This window comes from Bubalus kerabau, chromosome 10, assembly GCF_029407905.1.
Source record: "Bubalus kerabau isolate K-KA32 ecotype Philippines breed swamp buffalo chromosome 10, PCC_UOA_SB_1v2, whole genome shotgun sequence".
NCBI classification, from domain to species: domain Eukaryota; kingdom Metazoa; phylum Chordata; class Mammalia; order Artiodactyla; family Bovidae; genus Bubalus; species Bubalus kerabau.
In genome coordinates this window covers 32,057,454-32,072,467 of record NC_073633.1, presented here as the reverse complement: position 1 = coordinate 32,072,467, position 15,014 = coordinate 32,057,454, and the positions used below count along the sequence as shown (strand labels likewise).

At 38.9% G+C, this 15,014-nt stretch overlaps 1 protein-coding gene and 1 pseudogene across 1 annotated transcript; both read right to left on the bottom strand.

The window, feature by feature from the left end:
• Nucleotides 1-1,194: 1,194 nt before the first annotated feature.
• LOC129620513 (olfactory receptor 4K15-like) lies at nt 1,195-2,119 on the bottom strand (annotated as a pseudogene).
• An 11,622-nt stretch (nt 2,120-13,741) lies between these two features.
• LOC129622071 (olfactory receptor 4K15-like) lies at nt 13,742-14,713 on the bottom strand. The gene has a single exon (XM_055538990.1). It carries the CDS (start codon nt 14,711-14,713, stop codon nt 13,742-13,744), a length of 972 nt encoding a protein of 323 aa, XP_055394965.1.
• Between the last annotated feature and the right edge of the window lie 301 nt (nt 14,714-15,014).

Genomic DNA, 15,014 nt, shown 5'->3' with positions numbered 1-15,014 from the left:
ACGATACTGGATGCTTGGGGCTGGTGCACTGGGATGACCCAGAGGGATGGAATGGGGAGGGAGGAGGGAGGAGGGTTCAGGATGGGGAACACATGTATACCTGTGGCGGATTCATTTTGATATTTGGCAAAACTAATACAGTTATGTCAAGCTTAAAAATAAAATAAAATTAAAAAAATTAAAAAAAAAAAAAAAAAGAATTAGTGCTTTCATTTTTTCCAGCCCTGTGTGTGTGTGAATATATATATATATACACTTAGATATGGAATTGTTAAATCATATGGCAGTTCTATTTTTAGTTTTTTTAACACTGTTTTTTACTACACCAATTTACATTTCCACTAACAATCTACAAGAAAAAAAAAGACTTAGAAAAAGAGGACTTTTAATATTATTGTTGGTGTCCATAGTAAGTTGCCTCAAAATGTGCCTCAATGGCATACTGATTATTAAAGTTACTATATTGATTCTTAAAGCTACTTAAGAAATGACCAGCGCAAGAAGGACACTCTGACCCACATTTCTGTCTGCTAAAAGTAGGAAATCTCTTATATGAGGGGTTGCATCCTCTGTATCTGGAGGTAGAAGGACACCCTTATCACCAAAGACGGAATTGGGCCAAGAAGCCTACAGAAACAAACCTTGTTACTTCTTTAATTTACTATCCCAAGTGCAAACTCTGCTTAGATTCTTCACTAATTGGGCACCCAAATCCTAAGTTTCTTTGTCCTGTCAATTCTTCACAAATTTATTGTTTTTTGTTTGTTTGTTTTTTGTCTAAAATGTATAAAATCTGCCTGCTTTGGCCTCTTATTAGGTTTCATTTCTATGAGAGCTTCATGTGGATGAATTAAAATGTGTTTCTTTTTCTCCTGTTAATTTGCTTTGTGTCAATTTTATTACTAGTTTATCCACAAGACCTCAAAGGGGGTAAAAGGGAAAATACACCCTTTCCCAACACTATAAATAATTTTGCCATGAAATTAAAAAAATTATTTCACGAGCAAAAGACAGGGTGTCCTATTCTTCTATTATCTAAGATGGCTAGTTTGCTGTTCTATAAGCAAAAGATATGAAAAGGAAGAAAATGTGTCCTATGGTATTTGAGACATAACAGTAATTCACAGAAGAAGGTACACTAACCTGGATATTATTATGGGCTGCTGTTTGCCACAAAGGAGAACTGGAAGACCATTAGGAACTCACCTGTCGGTGCCTTAGTTTTTGCATTGCTGATATTACCTCCTTATTTCTCAAGGTATAGATCAAGGGGTTTAAAAGAGGAGTAAAAGCTGTATTAAATATTGATAGAAACTTATCCACTGGGAGACTGCTAAAAGGCCAGGCATAAATGAAGATGCAGGGCCCACAAAGAGGGTTACTACGGCTATGTGGGCAGTCAGGGTGGCCCTTGCCTTGGCCATGCCCGCTGAGGAACGCCGCCGCACACTGACCAGGATGACCGTGTAGGAGACCAGCAAGAGCACAAAGGAGCACATGGCCTTTAGACCGCTATCTGAAAGCATCAGGACCTCAAGAGTGAAGGTGTCTGTGCAGGCAAGTTTGATAACCAGGGGAAGGTCACAGAAAAAACTGTCCACTCTGTTGGGGCCACAGAATGGGAGGTATACTGTGAAGACCAACTGACTTACTGAGTGCAGAACCCCGGTGAGCCAGGAGCCCACCACGAGGCTTATGCACTTGTGCACATTCGTGGTGGTGGCATAATGCAGGGCCGACATATGGCCACGTATCTCTCATATGCCATGGCCACAAGAAGCATCATCTCACCACCGGCAAAGATGTGCAGGAAGAATATCTGGGCCATGCAGCCTTCAAAGGAGATGGTCTTGTGCTGCACGAGGAAGTCAACAATCATTTTGGGGGTAGAAAAGGTGGACAGACACACATCAGTGAAGGAGAGGTTACTGAGTAGAAAGTACATGGGTGTGTGTAGCGAAGGTTCAGAGAAGACTGTGAGCACCACGAGGAGGTTCCCCAGCACAATAGATAAATAGAAAAGTGTAAAAAATGCAAAATAGAAAAGTTGTAGCTCTCGAGAACCTGAAAGAGTGTGCAATACAAATTCAGTCACTCCTGAATTATTTTCTTGGTCCATGGTTTCAAATTTCTGAAACTGGATCAGAAATGTTCCTGTAAAGTGAAATAGAAATACATCATATGATTGGGAGAGAAAATGAGCAAGGCCAAGCTTGGTGTCAAATCCCTCTCAACATACTTACTTCCTTATTAGCACATAAAATACATGTTGTATACAATCATTTTTTAATGACTGGATAACTTGGCTTTTATCTCTGCATCAGAGCATGATAGTTTTATTCTAAAAATATAAGTTTACCAATCATCACAATTCCTGAAACAGGAAAGAAACTCTAGACTCATACTGACAGCTTTCAAATACTATGTCTTGTAATTTCTAGCAATATGACCCTGGGTATATTAATTAAACTCTCTGGGCTTGCAACTGTAAACTGGATAAAATAATAATATATGACTCACAGGATTTTTGTAAAGATTAAAAGAATTACAAGTGTCCCTTGCTTATTGGAAGTTTGCTTTACAGAAAAAGACTTATATTATTGCCTGTTTTGCTAACTTAAATTCAAAGACTTTTGCTTTTATAAAAATAGGAGAAAAGCAAAAATAGTGTTTGGCATTTGTTTTACAGTGAATTGTTATAGAGGCTTCAGGATCCTTGAATAGCAAGAAGTGGCACTGCCAAGCTTCTTCCCAGGACTACACTTAGGTTCTTAGCATCTGGCCACCATACCTGTGAACTGTATCTGTGAGCATCTGTGTTTTATCTCAGGTCATTTGTGCATCCATTAGCAAGTTATGTCTTCCTGTAATTACTGCTTCACCTTATGCCATTTTTGCTTGCAAATGTTTCACTGATATGCCCTATTTTTGGATTGTAGGGAATATCTATAGTATAATATTAATAGATAAAATGTTTAATGTTAGCCCAAGTTCATGCACCTGACACACAGAGAGGTCAAACAAACCAAAATATCAGAGTTTGTAGCAGAGAAAGCTTTATAGAAGGGCCATGAAAGGAGTCGGGTGACTCAAGCCCAAAAATACAGGCATTTTTAAAAGCCAGATGAGGGAGAAGTGCTGCAAGGTTTGTGATCATCCATCTCATGCACAGTCCTCTGATTGGCTGACAGCAAGGTGACAGGGCAGTGTCATAGGGGTTAACAGTATCAGTCCTTAGGCTCCAGGAGGCCTGGGGCTATGTGCTCCTGGTCATCAAGTACTTAACATCTTCCATTGGATAAAACAACTCAGGAAATGCTTCAAATACTTTTATCTAGGTACTTCAGAGAGTAGCTAAAGCAGAGGCTGTGGGGGAAGGCCTGTTGGGGAAGGCCTTATAAGGTCCACCTTTGTTAAACTTATAACAATACTTGGCCCATAAAAGATATTCAGTAGTTGTTAGGTACAATGCCTTTGTTCCATCTATGATAAAATATTTGCATGTGTTAATTAATGTAGTACTTAAATATCAAAGTGTGATATTTGATATCATCCCACTTAAGAGAATGGTTATTCCATGCACTTTAGTGGCACCTCTTTACATAGAGACTATTTTTCACCCTGCTGCTGCTGCTAAGTCACGTCAGTCGTATCCAACTCTGTGTGACCCCGTAGATGGCACCCAACAGGCTTCTCCGTCCCTGGGATTCTCCAGGCAAGGATACTGGAGGGGGTTGCCAATTCACCTTAGGCAAAATAATCAAAATAGTAAATAAAGTCTATCTTTGGAGAACTCCACGGACAGAGGAGCCTGGTGGGTTACAGTCTCTGTAGTCACAAAGAGTCAGACACAACTGAGTGACTATCACTACCCTTCACTTAGTTCCTCTGTCTCTACTTTCCTTTGTCCACCAACTCAGTGGATCTTTTCCCTTTTGACTGCTCCAACTTAAGAATTCAAGATCATCATGCTCCTTTCCACAGATATCTAGTAAAACCTGCAGTGAGATAAAGTAGTACTCTTAACTGTCTAAACCTCTGTTTCTTGATCTGAAATTAAGGAAACTTTTTAGAGCAGTCTGAGACCCATGTACTAAAATCATCTGTATACAAAACTCTTGCTTGTGTTATATACACAGAAAAGCTTGTAAAGGTCTACCCTAAAGTGTTAACGGTGGTTATCTCTGAGTGAAAGAACGCAATAAATTTATTCCTTATACATTTCTATGTTTGCTGAAGTTTTTGTTGTTGTTGTTGCTCTGCAATAAGTATATATTATCTTTCCAATCAGAAAAAAAAAGTAAACCACTTTTTAATTAATAAGATTCTATTTTTTAATTTAGAAAAGTCAAGTAAGGAATAAGAATAAAAATTATCTGTAATGAGAACACAGAGATAACAGTACATATATATACACAGTACATATTATTTTAAACCTACCACTTAACATTATGTAATAAATATCTCCCAGGTCAATATAGCAATTTTATACCACTTTTTAAATATATTTGTTGTATTTTATTATATGGACATTTTGAATTTTCTATATTATTAATGTATAATAACCTTGTTTTTATTTAGCTATAACTGAAGAGAAAACGTTAAAATTTTACATAACCTCCTGCTCCTCTGCCTCTGTAATTCAGCTTGCTCCTTGCAAGTCTGGATCATGTAGGTCTCAGAAAGTGGGGATTCACAATACTAGGAACTGGAGCTTATCTCACTCACCTTTGTCCTGTTCTTTGCAATCACCCAGCTCCTGCAAACCTGCAAACCCACTTAATCATGCCTGTCCAGGTATAAAAGCTCTGTAACCCCTTTGTTCGGGGCTCAGAGCTTAGCGTGTTAACTCCTCTGGGCCCACCAGCACAATAAACCTGAGTTCTCCAACTCTCCGAGTGTGGTGTTTGGTTTCTCGAGTACTGGTTTCTGCAACATAATTTTATGATTATATACATTATTTATTTAGGATACATCATTGTACTTATGCACTTCAGAGTTTTTAAATTAACTATACCAAAATTTATCTCACTAAAATGATACATCAGAATGCCCATTCTTCACCTCCCATTCTCTTGACAAGACAGTGTATTATAGTTTGGTTTTTCAATTTTGCTAATTTGCTACATGAAAATGCATCTTGGGAATTCCCTGGCAGTCCAGTGGTTAGGACTCCATGCTTTCAGTGCTGTGGGCCTGGGTTCAATCCCTGGTCAGAAAACTAAGATGCTACAAGCCACACAACACAGCTCCCCAAAGAAAAGAAAACCCATCTCACTGATATATGAATGTATTTAATGATTATTAGTGGAGTTAACCACTAATCCCTGAATTGTCTATTTGTACTTTTTTCACTCCACAATTGCTTTTCCGTGTCTTTTGCCCATTTTCTAATGGGCTCTTCATCTTTTTAGTATGTATTTATGAAGACACATATTAATGCATATCTTTTTTACAAATACCTTTTAAATATCACTAAAAGGGTGAGGGAAGGTCAGGAATGAGATTTTTCAGCATACCTCTGAAATAACTCCATGAAATTTCTATTCCATCTAGTTAGGCTAATACCAGACTAAGGACACCTTATAAATAAGCTAATCTCTTTTGCATGTTCCTTGTAATAGGAAATATGTTATCCCTCACTTTAACTCCTTAAAATAAACAAGCCTCACTATAAGGACTTTCCAAAGAAAGATAAAAATACCAGAGCTTCCACTGATCAGAAGATAGTCTAAGATACATTTTTTTATTACCTAAGGAAGGACCTACTTTTGCATTCCAGTTCCCTATAATGAAAAGGACATCTTTTTGGGGTGTTAGCTCTAAAAGGTCTTGTAGGTCTTCATAGAACCGTTCAACTTCAGCTTCTTAAGTGTTACTCGTCAGAGCATAGACTTGGATTACCGTGATATTGAATGGTTTGCCTTGGAAACGAACAGAGATCATTCCGTCATTTTTGAGACTGCAGCCAAGTACTGCATTTTGGACTCTTTTGTTGACCATGATGGCTACTCCATTTCTTCTAAGGGATTCCTGCCTGCAGTAGTAGATATAATGGTCATCTGAGTTAAATTCACCTATTCCAGTCCATTTTAGTTTGCTGATTCCTACAATGTTGACATTCACTCTTGCCATGTCCTGTTTGACCAATTCCAATTTGCCTTGATTCATGGACCTGACATTCCAGGTTCCTATGCCATATTGCTCTTTACAGCATCCGACCTTGCTTCTATCACCAGTCACATCCACGTCTGGGTGTTGTTTTTGCTTTGGCTCCATCTCTTCATTCTTTCTGGAGTTACTTCTCCACTGATCTCCAGTAGCATATTGGGTACCTACTGACCTGGGGAGTTTATCTTTCAGTGTCCTATCTTTTTGCCTTTTCATACTGTTCATGGGGTTCTCAAGGCAAGAATACTGAAGCGGTTTACCTTTCCCTTCTCCAGTGGACCACATTTTGTCAGAATTCTCCTCCATGACCCATTCATTTTGGGTGGCCCTACATGGCATGGCTTAGTTTCGTTGAGCTATTTCACATCCTAAAAGACGATGCTGTGAAAGTGCTGCACTCAACATGCCAGCAAATTTGGAAAACTCAGCAGTGGCCACAGGACTGGGAAAGGTCAGTTTTCATTCCAATCCCAAAGAAAAAAGACAATGCTAAAGAATGCTCAAACTACCACACAATTACACTCATCTCACATGCTGGTAGAGTAATGCTTAAAATTCTCCAAGCCAGGCTTCAGCAATACGTGAACTGTGAATTTCCAGATGTTTGAGCTGGTTTTAGAAAAGGCAGAGGAACCAGAAATCAAATTGCCAACATCCACAGGATCATGGAAAAAGCAAGAGAGTTCCAGAAAAACATCTATTTCTGCTTTATTGACTATGCCAAAGCCTTTGACTGTGTGGATCACAATAAACTGTGGAAAATTCTGAAAGAGATGGGAATATCAGACCACCTGACCTGTCTCTTGAGAAACCAGTATGCAAGTTAGGAAGCAACAGTTAGAACTGGACATGGAACAACTGACTGGTTCCAAATAGGAAAAGGAGTACATCAAGGCTGTATATCGTCACAGTGCGTATTTAACTTATATGCAGAGTACATCATGAAAAATGCTGGGCATCAAGGCTGTATATCATCACAATGCTTATTTAACTTATATGCAGAGTACATCATGAAAAATGCTGGGCTGGAGGAAGCACAAGCTGGAATCAAGATTGCCGAGAAAAATATCAATAACTTCAGATATGCAGATGACACCAGCCGTATGGCAGAAAGCAAAGAACTAAAGAGTCTCTTTATGTGAGTGAAAGAGGAGAGTGAAAAAGTTGGCTTAAAACTCAACATTCAGAAAACAAAGATCATAGCATCCAATCCCATCACTTCATGGCAAATAGATGTAGAAACAGTGGAAACAGTGGCAGACTTTAATTTTTTGGGCTCCGAAATCAGTGCAGATTGTGATTGCAGCCATGAAATAAAAAGACACTTACTCCTTGGAAGAAAAGTTATGACCAACCTAGACAGCTTATTAAAAAGCAGAGACATTACTTTGCCAACAAAGTCTGTCTAGTCAAGGCTATGGTTTTTCTAGTAGTCATGTATGGATGTGAGAGTTGGACTATAAAGAAAGCTGAGTGCCGAAGAATTGATGCTTTTGAACTGTGGTGTTGGAGAAGACTCTTGAGAGTTCCTTGGACTGCAAGGGACTGCATCCCTTAGGATACAACCAGTCCACCCTAAAGGAAATCAGTCCTGAATAGTCATTGGAAGGACTGATGTTGAAGCTGAAACTCTAATACTTTGGCCACCTGATATGAAGAGCTGACCCATTTGAAAAGACCCTGATGCTGGGAAAGATTGAAGATGAGAAGAAAAGGGGACAACAGAGGATGAGATGGTTGGATAGCCTCACTGACTCAATGGATATGAGTTTGAGTAAACTCCGGGAGTTGGTGATGGACAGGGAGACCTGGTATGCTGCAGTTCATGGGGTTGCAAAGAGTCAAACATGACTGAGTGACTGAACTAAACTGAACCAACTGAGGATTCTGTAATTGATTTGTTGGGAAATAAAATGCTACTCACAATTTCAGTATAGGAGAATATGATTTAGGAGTATGCATCTGATGGTTGTGGAAGCAACGAGAGGGGATAAAGGCTAGAGGAGAGTAGTTGCAATTGGAAGTTATACCTCAGGAGTTCCTTATATGCCTGCTGAAGTCAAGATGGGTATGTACAAAGAAGGACAAAGGGATTAAACATTTCAGGAATAGGATATTCAGACTTATTCAGTTGATTGCAAGCAAGGACCAAGAGAGAGGGAGGGAAATCAGAACGAGAAGACAAATCAGAATGTAAAAATCCTAGAAGAGCCAGATAGACTTTACAGCCCAGGGAATTTCAAGCTTTGATTCATGGAACCCTGGATGTGCTGTGCAGGTGCCCCCATGTGCTCTTAAAGGGGACTGAAGGCTCCAAATCTTATCTCCTCCAGTCCACTATAATCATGTTAGCTTTACATTCATCTGTTTTCATAGTAAGACCCCACAATTTCATAATAAATAAAAAAGTGTTCCAGTGCTTATTTTTCATGGCTAAGAAAAAATTAATTTAGCTAGGTTTCCTTCTTCTGTACATGATGAAATGGGATTCAAGAAAGTTAAACTGTGGAAAAGATTTGAATCTAAAAACCGTGCTTCCTGACTGAAAGCTCAAACTTTTCTACAGATTTGCTCAGTCAGAAGAAGTATCAGAAAAAGGGTGCTGCTTCCTGCAGTAGGAATATTTGGTAGACTTAGGTATTCATTTCTGGTTGTTTATATAGCATTGTATGAAGGTGGGGAGGGAAGGGGAAGCATTTCTGCTTAGAACCTTTCTATGGTTTGGAGAAAGATTAAATGATTTGGAGAAAATTAAATATCACTTGTGGGATGAGTAGCTTTTTACTCCCACTATGTTTATGCAGAGTAGTTTTTTTTTTTTTTTGCTTTAAATAGCATTAAGACCAATTTATTCAATAGCACTTTTGCATGCCTACCAAATAACAAGCAATTTTCCAAGGTTAGTGGATATAGCAGTGAATGAAACAAAACTGTTGTCCTCAGTTAAGCTTTTACTGGGTAGTTGGGAGAAACAAACAAATTTATTGTAAAGAAATAAGTACATGATATAATACATTATATGGTAGCAAGTGCTTTGGAGCAAAATATAAAACAGTGAAGCATGATAAATATTATTGAAAACATTGTACTTGCAGATAGAGTTGTCACAGAAGACTTCACTGAAAAGATTACTTTAAGAAGAAACCTGAAGGAAGTGAAGAAATAAGTGTACAGATTTCAAAAGGAAGAAAATTTCTTCCACAAAGAGGGGATATCAAATTCAAAGAGCCTGGTTAGGTGCTTGGAATTTTCTAAAAATGGTAACAAGACAAGGCTGATTGAAGCAGGGTTAACAAGCATGAGAAATGTTGGAGTTAAGATCAGAATGGTAACAAGGGATAGAGGGATAGAGGTATTGGGACTTAGAGGTTGTCATAACAACTTTAGTTTCAATGTGCAGCAAATGGATGAACACTTTGGAGTGTTTTGGGCAAAGAAGTGACAAATTTTATCATGATTACTTTGGCTGCTATATTAGAATATACTGAAGGCTAAGATTGGAAGCATGGAAACTTATTAGGTAAGAAGTTGTCACTGGAGTGACATCATAATGTGCTTCTGGATCGTAATGTTTAATAATCTCCAAAATAACTGCCTTTTCAGTTTGCTTCCCTTTAAACCAACGTTCAGACACCACATTCAGTTCAGTTCAGTTCATTTCAGTTGCTCAGCCGTGTCCGATTCTGCGACCCCATGAATTGCAGCACGCCAGGCCTCCCTGTCCATCACCATCTGCCCGAGTTCACTCAAACTCATGTCCATCGAGTCGGTGATGCCATCCAGCCATCTCATTCTCTGTCATCCCCTTCTCCTCCTGCCCCCAATCCCTCCCAGCATCAGAGTCTTTTCCAATGAGTCAACTCTTTGCATGAGGTGGCCAAAGTATTGGAGTTTCAGCTTCAACATCAGTTCTTCCAATGAACACCCAGGACTGATCTCCTTTAGGATGGACTGGTTGGATCTCTTGCAGTCCAAGGGACTCTCAAAAGTCTTCTCCAACACCGCAGTTCAAAAGCATCAATTCTTCGGCGCCCAGCTTTCTTCACAGTCCAACTCTCACATCCATACATGACTACTGGAAAAACCATAGCCTTGACTAGATGGACCATCATTGGCAAAGTAATGTCTCTGCTTTTGAATATGCTATCTAGGTTGGTCATAACTTTCCTTCCAAGGAGTAAGTGTCTTTTAATTTCATGGATGCAATCACCATCTGAAGTGATTTGGGAGCCCCAAAAATTAAAGTCTGACACTGTTTCCACTTTTTCTCCATCTATTTCCCAAGAAGTGATGGGACCAGATGCCATGATCTTAGTTTTCTGAATGTTGAGCTTTAAGCCAACTTTTTCACTCTCCTCTTTTACTTTCATCAAGAGGCCTTCTAGTTCCTCTTCACTTTCTGCCATAAGGGTGGTGTCATCTGCATATCTGAGGTTATTGATATTTCTCCCGGCAATCTTGATTCCAGCTTGTACTTCTTCCAGCCCAGCATTTCTCATGCTGTACTCTGCATATAAGTTAAATAAGCAGGGTGACAATATACAGCCTTGACGCACTCCTTTTCCTATTTGGAGCCAGTCTGTTGTTCCATGTTCAGTTCTAACGGTTGCTTCCTGACCTGCATATAGGTTTCTCAAGAGGCAAGTCAGGTGGTCTGGTATTCCCATCTCTTTCAGAACTTTCCAGTTTATTGTGATCCACACAGTCAAAGGCTTTGGCATAGTCAATAAAGCAGAAATAGATGTTTTTCTGGAACTCTCTTGCTTTTTCCATGATCCTGCAGATGTTGGCAAGTTGAACTGTGGTTCCCCTGCCTTTTCTAAAACCAGCTTGAACATCCACATTAGGGCTCAGTAATTACCTGATTCATAACATATATGATGGAGGTTTTGTTCTAATTTTATTGTTATTGTTGTTCAGTCACCTAGTCATTTCCAACTCTTTGTGACCCCATGGACTGCAGCACGCCAAGCTTCCCTGTCCTTCACTATTTCCTAGAGTTTGCTCAAACCCATGTCCATTGAGTCAGTGATGCCATCCAACCATCTCATCCTTTTCTGTCCTTATCTTATTGTCAAGTGTCTAAAGTTCATATCTGTGTTGTATAAATCTTTTATGGGTCTGCATATAAGTGATATCATACCGTGCTGTTCTTTCTCTGTCTGACATTTCACTTAGCATAACACCCTCAAACTTCATCCATGTTTGTGCAAATGGTTGAGCTGTATTCCATTGTATATAGATATACTGTATCTTCTTTATCTGTTCATCTGTTGATGGACACTTACATGCTTCCATATCTTGGCAATAGTAAATAATGAGGCTACCAACACTGGAGTTCATGTATCATTTTGAAGTAGTGTTTGGGGAAGGAGCTTTTCTTTGAATATATATTCAGAAGTGAAATCGCTGGGTCACATGGTAGGTCTATTCTTTAGTTTCTTGAGAAACCTCCGTACTGTTTCCCACAGTGACTATACCAATGTACATTCACATCAACAGTGCACAAGGGTGCCCTTTTCTCCAGATCCTCCCCACTTGTTATTTATATACCTATTGGCCTTCTGCATTTCCTCTTTGGAAAAATGCCTATTCAGTTCTTCTGTCCATTTTTAAATCAGGTCATTGCTTTATTTGATGCTGAATTGTATGACGCTTCTTATATATTTTGGCTGTTTACCCCTTATCAGTCATATTTGCAAATATTTTATGCCATTCAGTAGGTTGTGTTTTTGTTTTGTTGATGAGTTCCTTTGGTGTGATAAAGCTTTTAAATTTAATTAGGTCCCATTTGTTTATTTTTTCCTTTGCTCTAGGAAGTAGACCCAAAAAATATTGCTATGATTTATGTCAAAGTGTGTTCTGCTTATGTTTTCTTCTAGGAGTTTTATGGATCTAGTCTTATATTTAGGTCTTTAATATATTTTGAGTTTATTTTTGCATGTGGTGTTAGAATGTTCTAATTTTATTCTTTCACATGTAGCTGTCCAGTTTTTCCAGCACCACTCATTGAAGAGACTGCCTTTATTTTTTTTTAACAAAATGAGGTGTGTTTAGATCAATACCTCTCACATGGTGAATATTCTACTAGCTGTTATAGTAGTGCTTTCTACCGCATATTCTGATACATAAAATGTATGTATTGACCAAATATCCCTTAAAAATAACTGGGAAAAGACTACTTAAAAGGATAATATATTATCATTAGAATTACTAGTTAATACTTGAAGAGGGAAATATTAATTGCAGGAGAACAGATTAATTACTATAAAATGAGAAGAAAGAAACAGACAAAAATGTTCCCAAAATTAAAACACTATTTATTTGAATAATTATTCATCCACTAACAAAATACAGACAAGTAAATGGCTGTGCCTTGAATAGATGAGACTGTCTTTTCTCTATGGTATATTCTTGCTTCCTTTGTTGTAGACTGCTGCTGCTGCTGCCAAGTCGCTTCAGTTGTGTCCGACTCTGTGCGACCCCATAGATGGCAGCCCACCAGGCTCCGCCATCCCTGGGATTCTCCAAGCAAGAACACTGGAGTGGGTTGCCATTTACTTCTACTAATTGCGATTCATGGGGTCGCAGAGAGTTGGACACAGCTGAGTGACTGATCTGATCTGATCTGATCTACTAATTGACCATAAATCACTGCAGACAGTGAATGCAGCTATGAAATTAAAACATCCTTGCTCCTTGGAAGGAAAGCTCTGACAAACCTAGACAGCATATTAAAAAGCAAAGAAATCACTTTGCCAACGAAGGTCTGTATAGGCAAAGATGTGTTTTTACCAATACTCATGTGCAGTTGTGAGCACAGAATTGCTGAGCGCAGAAGAGTGACTACTTTCAAATTGTCATACTGGAGAAAACTCTTGAGAGTCCCTTGGAATGCAAGGAGATTGAACCAGTCAATCCTAAAGGAAATCAACCCTGAATATTCATTGGAAGGACTGATGCTGAAACTGAAGCTCCAATACTTTGGCCAGCTGACAAGAAGAGCCAGCTCATTGAAAAAGACTCTGATACTGGGAAAGAATGAAGGCAAAAGGAGAAGAGGGCAGCAGAGGATGAGAGATTAGATAACATCACTGACTCAGTGGACATGAATTTGAGCAAACTCCAGGAGAAAGTGAAGGACAGGGAAGTCTGGCATGCTGCAGCCTGTGGGGTCACAAAGAGTTGCACATGACTTAGCAACTAAACAATAATTGACCATAATTGCATGTGTTTATTTCTAGGTTCTCTGTTCTGTTCCATTGATCTACATGTCTGTGTTTGTGCAGATAACATATTCATACTACTTAAATTATACAATGGTTTGTGAAGTATCTTGTCACTGACATTAGGTAGCAAATATAAGCAAATTAACTATAAACTATAAAACTATATAAAAAATAATTGTGGTTAGAGAATGCATAATTGTATGTAAGCTTCTTTACAATAGATATTTAACAAAGAACATGCATTATCTTTATCACTTTAAGCAAATAAAGTATTTTTAAAAACGATGGTGGTGACCAGGAAAAGAGACAATCCATGTTTCCTCAAGTGTACTTCTGTCTACTCAACTCAACATATCTAGTCTTAGGAGAGAGAGTTGAGAAGGCAGCCTAGAACATACATAGCGGGTCTTCAGTTTATGCATTGCCAATTTCACCTCTTTGTTTCTCAATGTGTAGATAATAGGGTTCAATATAGGTGTGAAAACTGTAGAGAACACAGAAAGGACTTTATCCACTGGGAAGTTGCTGAAAGGCCAGGCATAGATGAAGATACAGGGCCCAAAAAAGAGGGTAACCACAATGATGTGGGCAGTCAGAGTGCTGCGGGCCTTGGTCATGTCCGTTGAGGAACAACGTTGCACAGTGACCAGGATGACTGTGTAGGAGACTAGCAAGAGCAAGAATGAAGCCACCCCCATGAGACCACTATCCAAAAGCATCAACACTTCAGGGACATACGTATCCGTACAAGCAAGTTTGATGACCAAAGTAAGGTCACAGTAATAACTGTTCACAACATTTGGACCACAGAAGGGTAGGTTTACAGTGAAAGCTAATTGGCTCAATGAGTGCATGACCCCAATCACCCAAGAGCCTACTACCAGACCTGTACATTTGCACAAGTTCATGATGGTTGCATAATGGAGAGGTTTGCATATGGCTACATATCTGTCATATGCCATAGCTACAAGGAGCACCATCTCACCACCAGCAAAGACATGGAGTAAGAATATCTGGGCCATGCAGCCCTCGAAGGAGATGGTCTTGGGTTCATGAAGGAAATCATGAATCATCTTGGGGGTTGCATAAGTGGCCAGAAAGACATCAAGAATGGAAAGATTACTGAGCATTATGTACATAGGTGTATGCAGGGCAGGTTCAGAGATCACTGTGAGTACAATGAGGAGGTTGCCCAGCACAATGATGATATACAAGAAATTAAACAACATGAAGAAGAAATACTGGAGCTCCCAGGAACTGGAGAGCCCCAGCAACACAAACTCAGCCACCCTAGATTTATTTTCTTGGTTCATGAAGTACCTACAAAGAAAAACATTCATTTTTATCAAGAGCAAGAAAAGTAGACCCTGATCCTAAAGGGTTCTTCTCAACATTAATTTAAAATGCTCTAGAGTTGTTTCTAATAGAAAATGTTTTATCTATAATTTTAAAAAAGAGATTCTTCTCTCAATTATCCTTACTGATGAAGGATAGCTAAGACGTGCAGATGCAGTAAATCAACACTTTATTTTATACACTTGTGGGTCAAATATGATGCTAAGCAAAACAATAAATCTACATTGAAAATACACCAATTAATAGGAGGAGCTAAGG